Source organism: Neopelma chrysocephalum, unplaced genomic scaffold, assembly GCF_003984885.1.
Source record: "Neopelma chrysocephalum unplaced genomic scaffold, ASM398488v2 Primary Assembly neopelma1_22, whole genome shotgun sequence".
Taxonomy (NCBI): Eukaryota; Metazoa; Chordata; class Aves; order Passeriformes; family Pipridae; genus Neopelma; species Neopelma chrysocephalum.
Window position 1 is genome coordinate 16,626,183 of NW_020897689.1, and position 23,755 is coordinate 16,649,937.

At 38.6% G+C, this 23,755-nt stretch overlaps 1 protein-coding gene across 1 annotated transcript; it reads left to right on the forward strand.

The window, feature by feature from the left end:
• The first annotated feature begins 2,991 nt into the window (after positions 1–2,991).
• Positions 2,992–23,134, forward strand: OPRK1 (opioid receptor kappa 1). The gene is made up of 4 exons (XM_027673929.1): positions 2,992–3,375; positions 3,866–4,192; positions 18,037–18,389; positions 21,624–23,134. Exons 2-4 carry the CDS (start codon positions 3,933–3,935, stop codon positions 22,154–22,156), a joined length of 1,146 nt encoding a protein of 381 aa, XP_027529730.1. The 5' UTR covers positions 2,992–3,375; positions 3,866–3,932; the 3' UTR covers positions 22,157–23,134.
• Positions 23,135–23,755: the final 621 nt, after the last annotated feature.

Genomic DNA, 23,755 nt, shown 5'->3' on the forward strand with positions numbered 1-23,755 from the left:
TGTATGGACAATCTGGATTAGGTCACCTGCAAACACTGCCTTTCTCTCTGCTTGTGACTTCAGGGGACACCTGCCCTTTTCCACAGGACTGTTGGGAAGGGCACAGAGGCACTGAGCAGCTGCATGTTGAAGGAGAAGAAAATGGTGATGGAAAGCAGTTCTCCCTCTGCCCTTAGTTTTTCTTTTTATATCATTGCAGGTGTTTCCAGTATCCCACTGATAATCCAGATATTCAGGTTTTCATCAAGAAAGCAATCACAAGAAAGGAAAAGGTTATTTTTTACTGATGCATACAATTTTGATTTCGCTTTCTGAAGAAACACATTTCCCTAGGCCAAGTACTTGTTTTCTACTGTATTGCAAAGACCTACAGTAACCAAGAGCCAAAGCTGAGCCTCCAACATGGAACACACACACAGTTGCATTAGGCAGCTTACATGATGCCTCTGGCTCACTTATAATTTGCAGTGCTGTCGCCAAACTCCACCTCATTCCAGTCTCATGTAGTTGCGATGCAAACTCCATTAAGGGTCAGTGACTATAGTTGTGATCATATCTTTTTTGTGCTAACTTTAAGATTGGTGGACAGTTTCAGCACTGAATTTAGCTAGAGAATGAGCAGCTTACTCTCCAACCACTGGTGCTTGTAAAAAAATTAAGTCTGCTATTTATCTTGCTATTTTACATCATCTGTGCTACTGATTTATGCAGAGTGATAATAGGCTTTTCTTATCCATTTAAAAGTTTCTGATCCACCTGTAGCAATTGCAGAATGACAAAATGATTGCTCATAAGAGCTGAATTATTAATGAGTGCTAACATATTGCTATCTTAAAGCTCTTCTGTACATTTTAATTCCAGAATATGGAGAAGTCTGGGGAAGATGTTAACAAGAAGTTGAAAATTGTCAAGTAAAGTTATGTATGAGAGGATATAGCAGTAGTAGTTCATTTCAGTACATGGTGTTGTGAGCCACAACAGAAAGGGGGGGGGTAACCCACCTTAATAAATCCCTTGGGGTGGATTAGAATGAAACGACACTGAATAATTGGTGTCTGAAAACATATACATGTAGATTTTATTTTAGAAAAATTTTGTTTCAAAGATAAACAGGTATATTGCCATTTTGGCTGTTATCATCTGTATCTATCATCTATAGCAATATGGTATAAAGATGACCTTTAGGGAAAATGCATAAGGGAGAGAAAGGGAAAGACGGGATAAGGGTAAGGGAAAGAAAGGGAAAGAAAAGATGAGAATGGAAAAATGTATATAGTCACCGCCCATGGGGTCCAGAGATGAAACCTGGTAGTTGCAGCTTCCATGTCTGTTAGTTGAAGTGATGGTCTTGATCTGTTAGGGGTGGGGGAGGGAAGCCCCCACACTCAAAGAAATTATGAGTTATTATATCCATGGATAGTGTCACGGGCCATGCCACGAGCCTCCAAGTCTCCTGGGCCTGCTCAGAGTTCCTGTGAGGGGCACGGTAAAAGGGTTTTTCCCTTTCAGGGTTAGTGGGGTATGGGCTTTGATGGGCCATGCCATGAACCTCCAATGTCTCTGACAGGCCAGTGCAGAGTTCATGTGAAAGGCATGGTAAACACAGCTCTTCCCACCTTTTCAGAACTCGACACCTTCAGTAGCACTGGTGGTGGGGATGGGTCCAGCTGCCTCTTCCCAGCCTGCAATAGTCCCCTGGCAATCCTAGAATGTGTAAATCATTAACTGTTTCAGTCTCTGACACATGGGCAGGAACCAATGGATTGCAGAGGATAAAAACAGGATTGGAGTACATTTTCTGTTAGGATCTCTCTTCATGTTCAAAAAAATTATTACTATCTCAGGTCTGTGTCCCTGGCTCAGGGTTGTTTTTATCACATGCTTATTTTGTGTTTTTATCCATCTTCGTTAAGTGTGAAGCTTTTAGACAGCTCTGTACAGATGATAGTGAGCAGTTGCTGATGTTCTGGAGAAAATAGTGACCACAGTCAAAAGCATCATCACATTTGAACAAGCCTCTTCCTCTAACAGAGGGGATTCTGTACCTTTTAAACCTTCTACATGACTTTTGACTCTGAGATGACATATTTTCTCATCTTAATTATAGGTTTAGAAAAAAATTGTTTTAGAATAGAAAACTCAGCTTAATCATAGACACTCAACAAAGGAGCATGAAGTAAAGTTTCACCGCTGGGAAAGGATGAAGGAAACCCAAAGCCCCTTTCCTAGCTGTCTGGTCTTCGTCAAATACCCATAGAAGCACATCAGTCTGCTGTTCTCTTCAGAGACTGGTTTTCCTGCTGTATGCTTTGAGATGTAGCCAGTCTGGCTGTTCTCAGCCTTTTCCAAAGGAGTAGGAACAACTCCAGGTCTTGCCTTTCTTCTGCCAGTTTGCCATTTAGAGAGACTCCTGGTGGGGATTTCAAGGTCTGTGTGCAAATTAAGGGATATCTTGAACACATATTGGTACCTTACCAACTCCTGCTTGAGGGAGTATATTAGGGATAAGCTCTGAGGGATGTGATTTCTGCACATGTCTTCTCTCCATTTCTGGCTGCAGTTGGAGCCTAAGGAGAATGGAGCTTTGGCAATGCTACGGGGAATTCTTGGCTTCTCACATGGTGTGGGACAGCTTGAATAAATTAGGGACAGTAATTGCGGTCCCCCTTTTTTCTGTGGTAGACAGCTTCTGACTTTTTTTCCAGTTGCAGGTGTGAAGGAACAGGGGCACAGACAGCCAGTGAGAAATGTTTTGGATGCAGAATTGCGGAGCTGGGGCATGAAAGAGCAGATGGATCAGTCAAGGCATCTAAACTGAATATTCCTGTTTCAGTCAGCATCTACTCGTCTGAAATCCTGTGGGGTTCAATAGGACAGAAACGATCATTGCTTGAGGCCTGGGAATGCAGGGGGAATGAGGAAAGGCAACTTGGAAAAGTGTATTAAAAATAAGCATTTATTCATTGCAGAAGGTATTTCTTGCTTTTATTTTAATTTGTCTGCCTCTCACTGTTTAGAAAGAAGTCATGTGAGCTTCTGAGCTGCAGGGACAGAGACAGAGGAGAACGTGTGCATCAGTGCAGAGTGCTACTGGAGCCCCGGCAGAGCAGGAGGGAGGCAGAGGGAGCGTGAGAGAGAAAAGGCGAAGTGGTAGGAGCTGGAACAGCAGCAATTGCTGCTGCTACACGTTTCAGCTCATGCCCGGCAACAAGCTCTGCTGCCAGCACGCCTCTCCGAGGGCACAGGTGATCCAGGTTCAAAAGTCCTAGAAGGGCGGTGGTACTTTTAGGAGCCAAGGGCAGCTGCTTTATTCTTTTCTTTTCCTGCAAAGAACATCTGTTTGAGGACTCCGCTCCTTTTCCTGGACTGAAAGAGGTATTTTTTGTCATTAATGTGTCTCTTCTTTGAAAGCAGGTATGGGATCAGGAAAAAATAACTCAGGGCAGGATGTTAAAGCAGATGTGCAGAGAGATGGTGGGTTTCTCTCTCTCCTTCCCCTTTATAGCAGAGCTTAGGTATTCAGGAGCCCTTGTTAGGATACACTTCGACATAAATATGGTGGATGGGAAAGACAGGGTTAAAGTGTGTGGGTGGATCTGAAGTGTTCCCATCTGGTTTGCTTCTCTGTAAAATCTCTGAAAGTGGAGGAAAACTTTCCTTGTGCACTTGGAGGAGCAGCATTACATGGCAAGATGTAAAACTTGCAATTATTCAATATGAATGTGATTTGCTTAAATCTCTGCTCGGCAAATTACAGTTCCCATCACAGCAGAGCTCCCCTTAGCACATACAAGTCTCAGAGGTCTTAATGTTTGGTGGCTGTGATAGCACTTCTGTTTCTTTCTTTCTCTTCCCTCTTTTCCAGCTTAGTTGCCTTCTGCTGTCTGCACACTCCTCCTGGTCTCCCCCTAGCCCGTGGGGACTGTACCCCTATGGATGCCCCTGTACAGATTTTCCGTGAAGAGCTGGACTCCACCTGCTCCCCGGGGCCCTGTCGACCCCCCAGCACCAGCAGCAGCTGGCTCCTCGGCTGGGCAGACTACGACAGCAATGCCACTGGGGCCCTTGGGGATGGTCAGCACAACCACACCAGCATCTCCCCCGCCATTCCCATCATCATCACTGCTGTCTACTCGGTGGTCTTCGTTGTCGGATTGGTGGGAAACTCCCTGGTCATGTTTGTCATCATAAGGTAAGGGGCTTTGGGTACTGGTTAGAAGAGGTGCAGAAGACTGTCCCTAAATTTGGCAGGGTGGAGGAGGGGCGGTTTATGGGAGCTCTCTGGGTGAACATCCATGAAGAGCTGGAAAAAAACAAGAGAAATGACCCAAACTTTTTCAGTCAAAGTGCTTTGCCTGGATGTGCAGTTAGAGACAGAAGAGACAAGCTGGTTAAAAGTGATAAGTCGTGCAGCCTGAGGGAAGGCGCTGTGTGCCCCGGAGCTGTGTTCATCGGCTGCCCTCTAGGGACGACAGGCTGCTGGCATACGAGGGAAAAAAGCTTGAGTGGAAGAAAGAAACTTCTACAAGGCAGCTTTTTTTCCACTGTGAGGAGACCCCAAGGGACAGCTTATATGTTCAATTGTGTGGACACTGATACATTCCTGCCTTGGTGCCCAGTGGTTTGTTTAACAGGGTGGGAAAAAAAAGAAATTATAAAGATAGGAGGAAAAGCAAGGGATGTTTTTTCTCTGTTTAGCAGTGTTTTAATTCAGTTATTGATGTTGGATTGAAGAAAGCAGAGAAGGTGCTAAAATACCTTTCCCATTGTTTTTCAGGAAAGAGGAGAAAGCTCTGTGTCTGTGTCAGTGAGTTTTTCACATTAAACCACTTAGTGAAATGCACCAACACTTACACTTTTGTATTGGTGTATATTTTAGCTTTCACTATGCTTTCTTTTCTCTTTTTGTCCCTTTCATTTGCAATTTATAGGCATGTTTGTACAGTGCAGATCAGCAGGGTAATAATGATCAGCCAAGGGGAATGAAATCATGCAACTTTTTTGGGGTCTTGCTTCACAGTCTGTTTGAATCCTACCAAAAATTCTGAACCCCCCCTCAAACTTCGTAGTATTCATTGCTCAGATGAAATCAGCTTGTTCAAGGAAAAAATGGAGGTATTGGAAGGGATGTTGTTAGTAAAGCCTGCACAAGAAGGGTCAAACACACAGGATGTTGAAATAACTGTCAGATGATATAAGGGGAAGTTATTAGAAGCAGTGAAGTTGTTGATAAGGTACTTTACAAAAGATGAGTTATAACCAGGTAAGTACTCCTGATTAATGAAAATAAAATTTCCTTTAATAATGCAATAAAGAAAGATGCCTGTGGTCAGTTTGAAAAAACTTGTTGACCCCAGCTTTGTGATGGGTCATGTATAACCCTACATGCCCTTTTCCCCTTCCTTCAGTGTAGAAATTTAATTTTTTTCTGTATTTCTGCAAGTAGAGAGCCTTCATCTTGACAGTCACACTGCTGCAAAGGCAGAGATTTTCTAAGCTATCAGTCACTAGCAATGATAGTTGATTAACTGGCCCAGGCAGTGGAAATAAATCCAAATTTAGCCCTTAAAGTTAGCATGTATGTATTATAATGGTGTATATGTATTTGCTTTTTTCTTTCCTTTTGTTACCCTCCTAAGACTATTTTTGTCAGGTTCTAGATAGCTATGGCTTGCTTTCCTACTATTTCCTCCATTAGCCTGTCCTTCAATTTCCTCTTGGTCCATGTCTTGATTACATAATAAAAAAAAATAATGACAAAACCCCTGTTTGTTTTATTTTCTTATTTTTATTTTTTTTTTCAGTATCTTTCTTTCCTATGTTTTCTCTGTGGCAAATGTTTTAACCAATTCTAGAATCATTAGCTAGAGTGCAGGTTTACAGTTTTCAAACATTCCTTATGATTTTGAAATATTTCAAATGTTCGTGCAAGAGGTATATTTTTGTCCTTACCTCTCATCTTTCTCCCTTTTCCCCTCACATCCATTCTCTTCATGATTTTCTCTTAGGATTGATTTTAATGACCCATGAACTATGTAACCAGCAGTGATGTCCTTTTGTGAGGAAAATCAAGGTCTATGGGAAGCTTTTGAGAGAAGATGGTAAGGGCTGGGCAAATCGTGTCCCCAAGACATCCCACATTACCTCTCCTCCAGGTGCCACAACTCTAAAGGAGAATGGGGACAGATTGTGTCTCTTCTTTACCTTCCAGCTGAATATAGGGTTTGTGTGAGGCCCCTTGTTGAAATTTCTCAACTCTGAATTCCAGATCTGCTCTCCTCCTCCTCCTAAGCCCTGGACTGGCAGCCATGGCAGGCACTGCTCCTTCTCCCTTTGCTCTTTTAAACATAATCTAATATTATTAAATAGCTCAGTTGTATCTACTACAATGACCATCTAGTCCAACTACCTGACCCCTTCAGGCCTGACATTGAGTCACCTTTTGGGTGACAAAAAAAAGACCTCTTGTGTTCTGAGACTGTCAGTGAAACTGTTGCAATGTCAATGCTGTGGTAGATTTAGGAGATTCTAGAGCCTTGAGATGCCTCAGGAACAGGCTCAAATTCAGCCATAGCCTGTGGTATAGGCAGGCCTTGGCCAATTTCTTGCTTTGCTACTACTACAGGACTGGTTTTACTACTTCTGCACAAGTGCTCCTAGAGAAGCTCATGGAGACCAGTGAGTCAGCAACTCAGCTGCTTGTGTATAGAATGGTGGCTGTCCAAAATCTTTTATAGCTGTGGTGGGTGTATTTCTGGTGAGAGGAAAAACCTTCTCAGAGTTTTCCCAGAGGGAAAAATAACGAGAATGACGTTTCAACCACATATACAAACTCCTGAACTCTGAAAAGTAGCAGAGTTTGGCACAGCTCCTGTGAGGAGAGATTTGTGTTGAAGTCTGAGTGGGAATGTTATTTTAGTGTGGTGACAGGCCTGTTAAACTATTTATCAGGAGACCTGGATTCTTCTCTTGGTTTTGCTACCGGGCTGCAACACTTTTTCCTGTTTTGCAAGGTCACTTCATGGCCCTGTGAATTGGCTTCCTCACATGTAAAATGGAGATCTGGTAATCACTGTCTTTAAGCATACAGCAACAGTCAGATTTAAAAGCCAAAGTCGGATCATTAAGAACACTAATGAAGCAAGATCGGGACTGTTGTAAACACCCTGAACTCCTCAGACACACGTAGAGTGGTTACTTTTACTGTGCAGAAAAAGCTCTGTGCTGAGTATGCAGTGGACTGGCAGCCTGTTCATGCTCATGGCAGCCTGCTCTCACTGAAGTGTGGGTGGGTGGTTCGCAGGAACTCTCCCTGTTTTTGGACCAGCTGTGTGCCATGTGTATCATCCCCAGGGGTCTGCTGTCAGCCAGCTGCCAGCTGGGTGGATGGACAGTGCCTTGTTCATGTCGAGCCATGGCACGTGGGGTGTAATGTTCTCCTATTGCTGCTGCTTTTCCAGGGGGGGACAGTGAGAGAGAAAGAGGTCATTACATTGCCTCTTGCACTGGTGGGAAATGCAGATACTGTGTGGGAAGAACAGTTGTCTCCTGTGGAGGAGAAGGGGAACCATGGAATGGGTTTCCAGGTACCAGGTGAAGTTATCTGACCTCACGTAAGTAAAGTCTTATAGCTATGTGGCTCTTGGCATAACTAGAGTCTATCTCAACCCCAAAAGTTTTCTTTTGAGATTAGCTTTGTCTCTGAGGTCTTCGAAGATATTTCTGGTGCTCAAATAGTTGGCTGAAGATGATAAATAAAATTACTTGTCCTCAGAAGCAAACGTCTTTTTCCTGCATTTCTCCTTCCTCACAACTTCATTTTTCTAAAATTCAGAGCTAGCTTTAAACAAAATGGTAGTTTCTTGTGACAGCTGGAGGGGAAGAAAAATCTGCTGACTAAAGTTAAAACTTATCAGAACCATAAACATACTCTGATAAAAACTCTGGGAGGTGCTGTCTCCTACCCACTCCAGATGCACTTTTTCTATATGTCTTACCCTCATTATTCCTGAAGTTATCTACTGAGACCAACTGATATCAACAAGATCCTAAATAGCCAATCCTGTATTTCTTCTAAATCTATATTTCAAGCTTCCAGTGAACTGAATAATTTTCTACATTCAAAAAAAGTTTTAAGATGAGGTTGTTTCACAGAAATGTAGATTGATTCCTAAGGGAAAAGAGAAAGCGTATAATCCTCTGCTTAGTCTAATGTTGAAGACAAAATTTAACCACTTACACATTTTTGGTCTCATATTCATTGAACTGAATGGCATTTTATGCAACAGGAAGAGTGTATTAAGAAATGCTGCATAAGATTGACCCCTTTCCAAATAGTTTTTTAAATTTCTCCATCATTCATTCCAAACAAGCATGAAAATATTTTTTTTTAAATACACAAAAATGAAATAGATTCAATACATTGATTTAAATTAATAATAAATTTTGATAACACCAAAAGATTACTTGTTAATTTTCTTTAAATTATTGTTTTAATTTGATGAAATTATATTTGGAAAGAATATTGTTCTGAAATGAAAAATGAAGCTCCAGAAGAGTCAATATAACTGAATTACTTGTTCCCTATTGCTGGCAGTTTGGATGATTTCATTCTTTTGTGAAATCAAGGGTTTGGCTGCTAAAGGCAGAGGCTGAGCTGTACTGTACTTCATGAAGTTTATGACTTTTAACCTGTTTTTTCCCTAATTAGACATCTGACACCTTACCAGTAGAGACGCATCAAATGGGATTGATAGCAATTCATCACAGGACTTCAAAGAGCATCTAGCCTTGCCTCACTGAATGCAGATAATTTTGATAAGTTCTGCAGTGTTTGTCCAAACTTGACATAATTTCCATCACAACTCTGAAGACTGATCATTACCAAAAGCTTTTACAGATGGCACAAAGACCAAGGCAACAGGAAACATGAAAGAGGACAATTTTATAACAGAATATTGATAGTCTGACAAGCACAGATGACTTAAACAAAATGTAAATTTTTCTAATACTTTTAAAACCCTGATAGGCAGTGACTAAGTGAGATCTGGAATTTATAGGCTGACAAGAAACTCATCTCATGCTGATGCTGTGATAAGAATAGCTGATACTGAAAATAAGCAGGGAGAGCAGAGGAAAGGCTTTAAAGGAATATTTACTACAGACAGTATTAAAGAGAGGCTATAGCTTATAGTGAGTAATCTGTTTGGCTTCTGAAAAGTAATTTGGTATCCATCCAGACATTTCCGCTGGGCTAACAGCCAGGTAATCATTTATTTCAGAGAAAGGCATAACTGGAATCAGTGTCTAGAAGCAAGATGAATTACAGAGAGCCTTTTTGAACTGGCAGGGAGTGAAAACTTACAAGAATTTTCTAGTTTGGCTGCTGCCAATGCAGAAAGCTGGAGACAGCTTGCCTGTTTTCAGACAGGAGAGTGGTGGGAAGATCACGGTCTTGAATGGAGCATGGGGAGGGTGGATATTGGGGAGATGCTTTTGGGAAGGGTAGACTGGCTAAACCCTTCTGCTGAAGAGGACAAAATGAGGGAAGAATGAACACCCTTCATTTAGTTTTTTTCTAAGAGGATTTTAAAATTGCTGAAAGGGTGTTATGACAGGAAATTCTTAACTGTGTGATTTGGATTGCCTGGGATGCCTTAAGAAGAAGGGAGCATAATCTTCCTGTCCTGCCTACTGTCACTGTCTGTTCAAACTGTGATTAGTTTGTCCCTTAAGTTAAATTCTCTGAAACAGATGGATTCCTAAGAAGAGTTTTGATTCCAGTTACATATTCCTTTCTAAAGAAAAAGCATCCAGAAAAACTTAGATAACTCTACTTCCAGGAAGTTTACTTCATGTCTCCATTTTGATCCTCCCATCTGCAAATATCAGATAATTCTTGCAAAGTGTGGAATCTGTGCTTTTCTCCTCAAGGAAGACTTTGGGCTATATTTATTGTTATTTTCTTTTGTGAAGTTAGAGAGGCATGAGGAAAAGGCAGTAGGAATGTCATTTTGTCTACAGACAAACATGAATGCAAAAGCTGCATTAGTTATGGGGAAGGGATGTGTACAGATGGAACAAGGATACGGGAAGAGGAATGTCTGACTGTGTTGGCATTCTACAAAATGTAAAAACGATATAAATAAAGAATATTTAAAATTGCACAGCATTTCCACGGTTCTATTGGTAAGTTGGTATGCTAGCCTGTGTATTATCTTTGAAATATTCATTTCTCCTGAAGCCAGAGAGTTCAGTCCTCATCAGATTCATCTTCTAATCCCCACAGAAGTGAAAATTAATTCTAGACAGTTTGCTGTTTTCAGTTTTGAGACATTATTTGCAATGAAAACTCTGTGGTCTCTGCAGAGAGTATGAGAACACAATTTTCTTCAGTGTATGAATTTCTGCAAATACCTGATAAGAAAGTGAGCAGAAGCTTTTTTGTTTTTTTCCATTTCTTATGTCAGTCCACATGTGTAATACACAGTTGCTCATCTCTGCTCCAAAAGTCAGTGCCATTCAGCAGTGCATTGCGTGAATATCTAGGTTTCCCAACTTAGCTATGTTGCACATGGAAAACAGAGGGTTTTATAATTCCTGACAGACTACACAGCTAAATCCACTTTCCACTAGACTGTTAGTAGTCTAGCCACTGTGGTTACTGTAGGGTAACTGGTAAAAGCCTCCTTGAGTAGTAACAGATGAGAAGCTGCTTGGTAGGATTAGTTCAGACAATCTATACAATGTTCATTTAGTATTCACACTCATAAAAATATTTTTACCTTGCCACTGGATGATGGACTGCATCAGGACTTCCTGTTAGACATGCCTTTCAGAATGACTGGTTTGTTAAAGTGCATGGAAGAAGAAGATTTCCACCATGGAAGATACCAGCTATGTTGTTCAGTTGACTGTGTCCTAAGGTTTTCTGAATTTCACTTGAATCATCTTGTTTGGGAATGTGTGTGTTCAGTTGGTTTGTGCTGTGTGCTTCCCTGAGGCAGGTGAGGAAAACAGATAAATGGGTAGAATCCAGAGAAAGTCTCCCAGCTGCCTCCTAAGAGGGACAGATGACTTTACCTTTAGCTGGCTCACTACCAATATGTGCATTTGTTGTCTTACTACATGATTCTATACTTGTTATAAAGCAAAGTCCCTTGTCTCCCGTTCAACTTTTTTACAGGAGTGTTGACCAGAGATTTAGGTCTCTGTGTATCCAAGTGCATAGTTGTCCTGTAAAACACTCCCAGCAGTGTCAGTTGTTATTAATCCCCATGGCAAAATGGAAACTAGGTGCCTTGTTTTGGGAACAAGAATGAGTCCCATATCCCAAGACCCCTGAGTGAGAGGTTTCTGAGTTCTTTCCTTATTTCTGTCCTGCAGAAACATCTAGGGGAAGCAAACATTTTTAACATGTAGCTTCTTCCAACCAACTTCTGCATATATAGCTACCTATGGGGATCAGGGTCTCTTCAAAGAATAACAAGGAAAGTAAGACCCTGAGAAATCTTTTCCTGGAGCTGCTATCCCTGTTGCCTTGAGCATGAGATTTATCCTCTTTGCCAGGTGATCTCTGTCCTACTCACTTTCCTTTCCCATAAACCCATGGGAAGCACTTTGCCAACAGAGATCATGTCCCTCATTAAAAAAAAAAAAAAAGTAAAAAAATTCTTCTGAGAGATAAGAACAATGGGAAAGGGGGATGCTTCAGAAACATTGATTCAGTACTCACTAGAGCAATACACCTGTGGGAAGTAAGAAGGATTACGATGCTCTGTGTAGCACCCTGGGAACTCCCCATGATTGATCAATGGAAAACATCAGCAGCAGTATAAAGTTTTTCAGGAGAAAGTCAGTTGCTTGAAAAGGTCACTATTCATCTCTAATTACCAAGAGAGATCAAAAAATCAGTTACATAGTGTAGGCTAATTGTCTAGGCTCTTTAATAATAATATTAGACACAATGGTTTTAGCTAAAGTACTATTTTTTTTGAAATTCTACATTCCCATTATTAATTTTAAGCCACAGTTTAAATCACAGCACCTTGACCTCTGATCTCTCCTACCAAGATCATGGAAGTAAAAATTTCACAGTATTATTGTTTCTAACATATGAATATTTCTTCAAAAATAGGCTCTTAAACTCACATAAAAATATTAAAAGTTTTTATTATAGAAGGAGGAAAAATAGTTAATTTTTTTTAAGTAGTGTGACTTTTTCTTGACTTTGACCCAGATATATAGAGACTTGAACTTCTCTAATTCAGAAGCTGGTTCTTCAGCTCAAGAAAAAAGATTCCCCATCTAACCTAAATCTGCAAGATCTTGTTCAGCCTCAGTTTATGGCTAGTTCAGAGGATTAATGGTAGTGGTATATTCTAAGGATTAATGATACCTTTTGACATTCAAGCAGATTATGCTCCCTGAGGGGAGAATAAAAGACATGACCATGTTTTTTTTCTTTAGGTTGCTTAAAAATAGGTATTTTCAGATGCTTATTAATAAAGAGAATTCCACTTTAGGATACAATTTTGTAAAGAACAATTTTTTCAGCCCTAACAACTTTGATGTTAAAGACAGGCAAACAAAATATGTGCAGTGACAATATTTGCCTTTATTTAAAGTGTTTTTCAAGATCCTGTGTACTGATAAATTCTGGCTGTTATTCAAAATGTGATACTAACATGTAACCTAATATGGACATGGAAACTGCAAGATATAAATTTTTATATTTTTTAAATTACCTCAGTCTTCATTTCATACTGGCATAAGCCTTTTATATTGAATTATGAAAATCCAAGAGGTAACTGAGCCATCCATTCAGCATGGTATGGATTTGGAGTAGATCCTCCTGAGTTGTTTTTTTTTTTTTTCTTCCTGTCCTGATGCAGTATTATATTGAGAGTACTGTGATTATAGTCCTGAGATTTAGAGTTTTCCTGACTAGGCTTTTCAGCTGCTTGATCTCCATGTAATTCATTCAGAGCAACCTAGTAGAACAGAACCTGCATTCTGCTGATAGATGTTTTTGCAATTTGTTTTTAGATGTGCTTTAGCTTTCATTTTCATTCACTGACCCAAATATCTGCCAAAAATAGGTGTTTGCTATAACTCATTGTATTTTATGCTTTTGTATTTTCACTCTGTTACTGGAGAATGTTGTAGTATATTTGTTAGTTTTGCTTCCTTCCCCATCCCTCTTTTCATACTGCAGGGAACATTTCATCCTACAACAGTTACAGTAAAAAAGGTTGTCCAGGGCCTCCTTCTCAACTTTTATTAGATTTTCTAATGTTACAGTGTACTTTAGAATCCCACTTCCCTCCTTTGCTTGAGATAATAACTTTAAGGGGCTCTATTAGCAGATTTTTTTCTGAAAGTACACCAACTCCTCAATGGCATTCTTCTCTCTTCTGTTACCACAATCTCAGCTTACGCTGGAGGTGTGAATTCTTCTTATTTACTGCCTCAAAAAACATGAGCAAATTAAATTCCAATCCAGAAGGAAAAGAACAGTAATGATGAGACAACTGAGAAAAGGGGGAAATTTTCTAGGGGTCAGTCTAAAGGCAGTCTCAAAGAACTTTCCATTTTTGGAAAGTAAACTTAGCCTAAATTTTAGCAGTTTTGAGAATTTTATTTTTGAGAATATTACTTTTGACATGTAAGTAGTCATAATTTTAAACTTGCTTCTTAAAAGCTTTCATCGTATATCCATCAAAAAAACCCCATCCAAAAGAAAGTGTTATGTTTCATCCTGACTATTTTCTTTTGATATATCTTCCAATTGCTTGAAGTTTACAGAGACATGATGCCTGTTTATAGCTTAACAAACAGTCTTGAGATCCACCAGCTTAAGTGATCAGAGGTTTTGCTGCCTCTTGAAATTAGATTCTAGTGTCTGACTTAAAAGAGGGACTTTCCCTTCCGATGTAGTACTAAAGAAGTTATCATTCTGTTATGAAATCTCAGTATTTAACAAACCACTTTCTAGACATGGGATTTCACAAGAACAGTTTATACAGCAATACAAATATTATAATAGTGTTTGAAACTTACCTCTCAAAGACACTAAGAAAATGTCATTAATTGTCATCTATGCTGTAGTTATGTCCAGGTTTCCCCTATTTGTCCTGCTAAACTAATTAAAGCAGATAGCAGTATTTTTAACTTAAATGAAAGCAGGTATTGATATAATTTTAATTTGGTGAAGGTGGACAAGATTTCCTTACATAATAACTGTTTTGACCTTGTTCAAGTGCAGATTTGGGTGAATGGAGGGTATGGTGGGAAAACCCCAAATCACCTGAAATATTTCCTCCTATATCTTGGTGCAATGGAATGAGTTGTAGAAAAGCATTTAAATCCTTTGCCTCGTGGGCTCTATCAGGGTCCGCTTTAAAGTGTCTGGCAGCAACAGCAGTCACTCCTTTACTTTAACTGGACTTTTGATTAAGCTTGCAAGCACATATCTTCAGAGGCATGTAGGCATTAAATGATTTTTAGGTGTTTAATTAAAAACACTGAAGGGCATTTAGATGATTGAGTCCAGGTTCTCAAAGGCATTTCTGAATTTTATGAACTTCTAAATGAATTTATGATTTAATCTATACTAGCTTATGACTTTAAAGGCCAGTATCTCATTTATACGGAGGCCAATGTTTTCAGGTGAAAGTAATCAAGCTCTTTATATTACCAGTGTGAGATCAATGGGTTTTGAGGTTGCATCAGTAAAACGTGCTTGTACTTAGAATTGCTGGGGTTAACCAGCCTTCATCCCTGAGTTAGGTATGCATGATGCTTCTGCAGTGCTGGGAGAACTGATTGCCTAAATGTAATATTTGTTGGAGAAGAATTTATTGGTCTTCTGCCTTCTTGTTCAAAGTCTGTCAGAGAAGTGGTCAGGTGCCTATTCTGGTGCAGAATGAGTGGGGCAAGGAGGCATCTGGGGGATGTGAATTGGGGTGGATTAGGGCAAGGCCATCCAGTCATGAAATTGCTAGGCTGGTGAGCTGTGGGGAAGGATTAGATGCACACCAGGTAAGGTTATCAAAGCAAGGATTTTTATATGCATATGCACCTCTGAAATGAGTCAAATCTTTCACAAAGCTGTATGGGAGAAATAGCATACTGTGGGTTTTTCTTTTCCTCATTAAATTTTCATTCCCATATACAGCTTTGATTTGGTTACATTGGAAGTTGTCTAAATGCTGATGCTGGGATGACTCTGTATTTCTCTGTGCCTGTGAATGATAAGACATCCTTCCTGTTGATCAATAGTAGTGGATAAAATTAATTTTCTTTTTTGTGCATGTGTTGCATAGTCCAAAAAAATCAAATTTGCTCAATTTACATGTAAAACATAAGCAAGGCAGATAAAGACAACATGTTTTATGTTGCAGCTTCAAAAATTTGAATTTTGAAGATGTGTAAAAAACTAGTCCTGTGTTGCAGCAGTTCTTTCCTGTTCCACTGGAAGGCTAGGAAGAAGAAAAAGGGGCACTGGGGAAAATATTTTATACATGGTTGTAGTATCACGCACAAAAAAGAATTAAGGTTGCAAGGAATGGGAAATGACAGATATAAAGACCTTCAGATATTTGATTTTTCAAGGCTAATAAAATCTTCTTAGATATTTTCCCTAGCTTTTGTTTTTCTTAGAGGAAAAAAGGAAACTTTCCCTATCCAAACCCTAAGGAAAGTTTTTGAAGATCTATAGAATTAATGATTCAGAAGAACGATTAGTTATGTCACCTCTGCTTATCAAAGATCATTGCATTTTATTTAAATATCCCTGTGTTGAGTCTAGTAATTTGTATTTGACTGACGCAGATCCTTTGCAAAGCAACACATCTTGATTTGAAGACAACAAAACATGGAAAAATTGCCCCTTTCTTGTGTAATTTTTTCCCAATAGTAGTCAACTTAGCTGTTAGGAAAAATCTGTCCTTGTTTCTAAGCTGAGTTTGTCTGTTTTAGAGTTTTACGTATTTGTCTTTGCTATGCTTTTCCTCGTAGTCTGAAAAACTCTTCATTATCTGCTATCTTCTCCCTGTGAGGTCTTCAGACACTGTAATCAAGTCACCTCTTGGTGCTCTTTTTGATAAACTAAATGTCCTGAGTTCTTTAAGTTACTCACAGAAAGAATTTTCTCCACTTTCTCTTCACTTATTTTTTTGTTGTTTTTTATGCAACCATTCCAACTTCCCATAGCTTTTTTTTTTGACAATATGAACAAGACAACAGTGCCAAACATCAAACAGGGATGTCCATAGAAGTAAAATCATCTTTCTACTACTACCTTTCAGACATTTAATGGAAATTAGTCCATTTTAGCAGAGATTTGCAATTTGAGTGTTTAGTGAACTTTTGTTCAGTCTTACTGCCAAGATACACTTGGAGATGATATTTCTTCTTTGTTTTTTTTTAACCAGTAAGAAAGTTCATAGTCTGTTAATATGTCTTATATTTGTTTTCTAGCCATATTCTCTCATGCTTGTGTTTGAACAGTGCCTTAAGGGCTATAATTCAACTTACAGGACAGATTGCCTCCCTTCCTGGAAGGCCTGTTGAGGAGATTGATCTAGTGAGGGGGCAGAAGCCCAGCCCTGACTGATGGGTTGGTATGTGGGTGAGAAGGATTTACTCTCTTTTCCCTTGCAATTTTCTTTTCTGTGCTTCAAGCCAGCATTTGGTATTATTTTCTCAATAAGTCTTAATTAGAGTATTTTAGGAAAAAAACCGGTATTTTTAATATTTCACATTGATCATAAAATGACATTTCTGCCCATATTTTAATTAATACTTAATTTACATATCAGGCATATTTTGACAGCACTGCTCAACCTTTTTTTTTTAAATTATTTTTTATTTTATACATCAAAGTTTTAAAGGCAAATAGATACATTGCCTTATGTGTTCATAGGGATCATATCTTTTATTTCCACTGTAAATTATAAATTACATATAGCAAAATATAGCTATATGTGTTTCTGTGTGTGTTACATGTGCACATTCTAGTTTGGGCACACACTCAAAATATGGGACTGAAACAGTTTTAAGGAAGAAAATCTGTCATTGAATCCAATGATAAATTAACAGCAATGAGCAAACACAACTAGTTGGGGGGAAGCATTTCAGAAAGAAGTGTTAAGTATATTCCTATTAGGTCTCTCCTTCATCTTTTGTGTCCATCTCAGAGCTGGAAGCAGTCCTCCACTGGCTGACCCCCAAAACAGTCATAGAGGCAGAACAAAGCAAGGTGCCACTTCAAAAAATAGATGTTATTCTTCTGTGTAGGGTGAGGTTCTCTACCACCTGGACAAAACAAGTGCTTCATTGTGATGAAATGAAAGGATGCAGAAAAAAAATATTACTATGACAATTTTTTCCCCATTGTGGTATCATACTTAAATAGTCATTTTTTACATTAGCAGTCATAAAAGAGTGGACTGGGAAAAGCTGATGATAAGAAAGGAGAAAAATTGGCAAGGAAGGAACAAGGTAGGGGAATGACTAAAACTTGTATCAGCTGGCATTGTAGTAAATTCAAGGAAGAGAAACTATCCTATAAGAAACAATCTGGCCCAACAGACATCACAATTAACACGGATCCTTACTGGAGAGTGGGATAACTGTTCCTTCCACAAAGCAAACTCAGAAAGCTCGCAATCACTGATAGTTAGCTGTAAGAAAAGGAAACACAGAACATTTTGGTCACTTGCAAGTGTAACAATGATATTTTCTTGTAGAAGGATTTGAAAAAATAGAGTTGAAACCAGGATTTGGCCAATTAGATTAAATACGTTCATGTACCTGGTTTTGTCTGTGGTGAATAGCTCTAACTGCTAATGCAGGTGCTGAGAGACTGAGTAAAATTTGTTCACTATTATTCCAAAGGTCTTGCATTTGTGTGCACTTCTGTCATAGATGAGACAAGACATTAAAGAAAAACAACTCTAGCAAAGCCTAACTGATACATATCTGAATGAGCATAATCATATTTTAAAATAATAAAGCCTATTTTTTTGGCAGGTACACAAAAATGAAGACAGCAACCAACATCTACATTTTCAACCTGGCTATGGCAGACGCTCTAGTTACCACAACTATGCCTTTCCAGAGCACCGAGTACCTGATGAACTCTTGGCCCTTTGGTGATGTGCTGTGTAAAATAGTAATCTCTATTGACTATTATAACATGTTTACCAGCATATTCACACTGACCATGATGAGTGTTGATCGATACATTGCCGTGTGTCACCCTGTGAAGGCTCTGGACTTCCGTACACCTCTCAAAGCAAAGATAATCAACATCTGTATCTGGCTCTTGTCCTCATCTGTTGGTATATCTGCAATAGTTCTTGGAGGTACCAAAGTCAGAGAAGGTGAGTGTGAGCATTCGGAATTCAGTCTTTTTATTTCTCAGCTGACAAAAAATACAGGTTCAAATACTGATTAAACCTGGCTGATTCCTTCTTCAAAAAGTATGTATAATTTCCTGACATTTTGAAATATATTGTGGAACTTTACACTATGACATATAAATAATTTAAGCTCAGATGCCCTGGCCAACTAAAGAACAAAATGTCTGTTCTAGAATGAGACCATCAAGAACTACTAGTAGACAGCAGGGGAAAATAATCAGGAATTTATTTACAGTTGACAAATCTAAAATCAGTTAAGTTGAAACCTGAAATGTGGGCTTAAGGTGCTTTTTTTGTAGGTGTGAGAGCAGTTCTGATTAATTTCTAAGAGCAGAAACAAGAATTTTTGGGAGCTTATTATCACCAGCCATTTCACAGAATTTGAAGGCATGGTGAAGAAAGGAAAAGTCAGTAGCTGGAGGGAGAAAATCAAACTAAATTATATATGACAATATCTCAAATTCTTGTTTAAGGAAGGATGGGGAATGTGGAAAAGCTGAGAATAAGAATCAGTAGAGGAACTGGAAATTCAGACCATGGCAGGGAAGCAGCTACAAGAACATGGAGTCAATGAGATATGTATGCAGACCATGTGTAGACTTTGCTTGAAATTTATAATCCATGAAGGACTGTGGATTTAGCCCCTATGGCTAATGACTCATTACAAAGTTCACTTGCTATGGGGTTAATTTGATTTTGAAATCCTCCTTGAGAAGGAAAAGGTAGAAGCATTTTCACACACATATACTTCATTCCCACCGGCATGACCGCAGTGCAGTAGTACTTCAGTGTTTGCAAAAGGCTGGAGACTCCTAATGATGTCCTTTGGTTGGGATCATCCTGTTAATGGATGACTTGATAAAATACAAGGTATGCATATTTATTTGGCTTGTTTGAGATGTAAATAATCTTTTGAAAAATTATTAATAATTTCCCGAATTAACAACCTTTGCTATTTAGAAAAGTTTCACTCCTATCAAGCCAAATGGTAAAGTTTGTGTAAGGACATTATTTTATCTGGCAGAGACAATAATGTTAAGCTGTTTGACATAGATCAAAGCAAAAAGGCATTTCAGTAACAGCTGCTCGAGGGCTGATAGATTTGGCTGAAGATATATAGATTTTGTTCTTGTTGTTGCTCTTCTGGTATGTAAGTGACAGGAGAGTCCTCCAGAAGCTCTTCTTTCAGTCCTTTGAGGGATCAAGTGTCCTGGTCTGCAGTAATGTAATTCTTCTTCCTAGTAAAGTTTTGACAGGCTCTATAAAACAGTGTCTAGCTCAGGAAACATTAACTTCCAGGCATATTTGGGAAGAATGATCGTCTTGCTACACACGAGATCTCGAAGGCCATGGGACACTGACTCAGATAGGTGTTTTGTTGGAGCACACCTAACTAATAGAATAATCCTGTCATTCACTGTCAGCATCACATTTAGATCAAGGAGGTGCTCTGAGGCCTGCAATGATTAAATGCCTTTTCCATGCCACATGGCAGGCAGCCCTTTTTTTAACTTAAGAAACAGAGTGTGGTAACACAGACCTCAGTTGGGCTAAATGAGGTTGGAAATATTGGCAAATGCTTGTCAACCACTACTGTTCATCCCTGCTTGTCTGATCTAAGGTCCCTCTTTAGCATTCAGTGTCAATTACCTTGTCTGGTGTGTTCATCAATTGCTCTGATAAATGCTGAAGGGATCTTTCCTTTGTCTGACAGCTAGAGCTTAGGACTGAATCTTTATGTTACGTTGGCCAAAACAGTTGTGTTTATATGCTTCAGGGCCTCTTTTGGGTTCAGATTTAAGCAACAACTGAACACCAAATGAGAAGTGATTAAAGTTCCCTCACCATGCTCAGTCAGTCCATTTTGTATCACAGTACAGAATTGCTCCCAGGTATATCCTTTCAGATCCATTTTTCCTGCAGAATAAATTTTACATATGTGTAAATTTTCCTTCCCTGTCCTTAATGGAGCCTTTCTTTCTGATAAATTGTTCAGCTACAAAAAAAAAAAAGAAGGTATAAAATTAGAGGTACTTTTAGTATTGTCAGTAAGGGTATGAAGCTCTGTTTCAGTACAGAGGAGTATGGATGCCTGAAAGTGACACAATCAACTATATATCCAATACATATATTTCCTATGTTGAGATTAAGATTAATCTTAAATGGTAGCTTACTAAACACATTAAAATATATATTTACACTAAAATACCGTCTAGAATGCAGTATTTTTCCTTATATATCAATGTATTTGAAATATTGGGCTTTCAGAGTTGAAAAGGTCAGTATGAAATCTTAAGTACTTAAGTCACAGGCTGTCACTTGATTTTATGTTACAGAAATATTTCACCTGACAGGACGCATCTAAGCAATGCAATATGTGAGGTTTCACTTGCTGATCTCATTGGAGCCTTCCAGCATATAAAACATAAGGAAAACAAAGTAATAAGATAAATGAAAAGGCAGGAGAAGGGGTAAATTTACAACTACTATCAGCGGTTAAACTCTACTGAAGACAAGTCTCTGCACAGGTTGCATTTTCAATGACATGATCTGTATAAAAGAGTAGCTTCCTTTTGACTTTATGTGCACACATATTTTATTTGCTCCTATTTGGCAGAAAAGAAGCTGTTACCAGGAAATAAGTTTTTCTGAATGCAAACATATGTATTCTATTTGCACTGAAGAAGGCACATGGGAAAAGATTATTACACAATTATCATATATTGGCAAAATCTTCCTACAATCAAAACCTCCTTCAGCTTCCACCGTTCACGATATCAAAAATCTGTCTCCACTCACAGAAAAAAACATATATAGTTTGATAATAATGGTGAGATTTCTACTCCACTGAACATGGTACTCATTCTGGCTTTAAATCTCAGTGAGATTCAAATGAAAACATCTTTACAAATTTTTGTTTTTGTGATCTGCTTTTTTAGGTCCTCCCATGGGAAACAAATTTTATACAATGTTATGAATTTTAAAAAGCCCCAAACTCTTTCAGTAATTTCTAGAGACAGCTGCATAAAACCAGTTTCAATGGTAACTGAAAGCTTTCTTTAGAGTGATTTAATGATAACTCCATTTATTAATATCACATTACATGATAATAACTTCCTAGCTTATGCTATGACAATTACACTGTTTAGAATATCTAATAATAATGTAATTTTCTTCTTGCTTTCTTCATCCCAGATACTGCTAGCACAGAATGCTCCTTGCAATTTCCAGACAAAGATTACGTGTGGTGGGACCTCTTCGTGAAAATCTGTGTTTTTGTCTTTGCATTTGTTATTCCAGTTCTCATTATAATTGTTTGCTATACTCTGATGATTCTGCGTCTTAAAAGTGTACGACTACTCTCGGGGTCTCGAGAAAAAGATCGAAACCTGCGTCGCATCACCAGGTTGGTTCTTGTGGTTGTGGCAGTTTTTATTATCTGTTGGACTCCTATTCACATTTTCGTACTGGTTGAAGCATTAGGGGATGTGTCCCACAGTACTGCTGCTATATCCAGCTATTACTTCTGTATTGCTTTGGGTTACACCAATAGCAGCCTCAATCCAATCCTTTACGCATTTTTGGATGAAAACTTCAAGAGATGTTTCAAGGACTTCTGCTTCCCCCTTAAGATGAAGATGGACAGGCAGAGCACCAGCAGAGTTAGAAACACTGTGCAGGACCCAGCTTATATGAGGGAAGCATGTGGGACAAACAAACCCGTATGACTAGTCATGGAAATGTCATCTTACTGTCCTCAAGAGAGGGAGGAGTCCAACGACCTAGGACTGACGCAGATTACCACTGCAGTTTGAATTCAACTCATCCAGACAGACATTTCTGGAATATTTCAGAAATCGTACTAGTTTGAACTAAAGAAAGTTTATTATTGACAAATAAGAAACTCATAAAAATAAGCTCAAGTGAAAAGGGCCTGGCTGATGGGCTGATGGTAAGGTTTTGGCACCGTGTTTGCTGCACTTGAGCCAGTACTAAAACACACTTCTGCTGAGAGAAGAGATAGCATTGTACCAGCTGATTCTGGATAAGAAAATTCTGGCTCTTCTCTTTACAATGCATAACTTTATACTAAGCAACATTTAGTCATAAAACTGAGTTATGCCAGAAACTTCTGCCCCAACAGTTATTGATTCTAAAGTATGTAGTTTGACAACTTGATTTGTCACACTCTTTTACAGTGAAGAGTGTTCAGGTTTCTGCTGAACAATACCAGAGCTATAATCAATATTGTTCTCAGCTAATATGTCTGTAACCTTTATCTGTGCTGTGGAAATCCAATTTAAGCATGATCTACCCACACACCAAAGTGATTTTATTGTGTCTGTGTATGGTAAAGAATTTTGGCATTTAAAAATATTGGGATTTAAGAAGAATTGTTAGCACATGTTTAATCACCTGTGTGTAATATTTTCTATGTGTGCTTTTCCAAAGTGATGATTTCTTTATTGAGTCTGAATAATACAATATGCACTTTCAGAGTGTATACAAGAGGCCAGAAAACTTCAAATGTTTCACTTGTTATAAAACTGATGAAAAACCATGCTACATTCATTACATGGAAGAAACACTCTCGTTCCATTTTCAGTAAAGGGGACAAGCAGACATACTTAAAAATAGTGCTGTAACTTGTTTTCCTGGATAATTTGTGAGCAGACTGAAATAAACGTTTGATGAATTAGAAACTAGTGAAGTAGTACATGAACTAACTGGGTTGATAAAAAGGAAATTAAACATGACTAAATGCTTTAATGGCATTTGACTAAAAATTTCCCATTTTATTGACACTGTACATTTTCTTTGATACAGTCCTATGAATTCAGTTTTTGTCTCTGTTTTCCTGTGATGATGGAGATGTCAAGGCACAGCTACATAAGTTACTAGGTTGCTAAAGGAAAGCTTTTGGTAAAATTGAGCCTAACTTTCAGTCTGTAGTCTTTTGTTGTCCTGATATTATATATTATTATTCCTATTTCTGCTGTTGCTGAAGTTTGGAGCAATGCTCTCATTATCTTCAATGGAAGCAGATCTGGTCACCAGACATTATCTTGTTAACTTTGTTCTTTATACAAAATAATGAATAAGGTGGGTGCCTTCATTCCATGGCAAATTTTCTCAGAAACACAATCTGATTTGCTTCTATCAGACAGAAGATACTTTATGCACACCAGTATAAATCATGAGGGTTTTTTTTCTTGTAGCTGGCAGTTCAGATCCTGTGGAAGTGCTGTAGAAATTCAGCTTTCTGCAGAACTGTCACTTATTTTATTGTTAATACAGTCGTGTATGCCAAGTATTTTTGATATCAG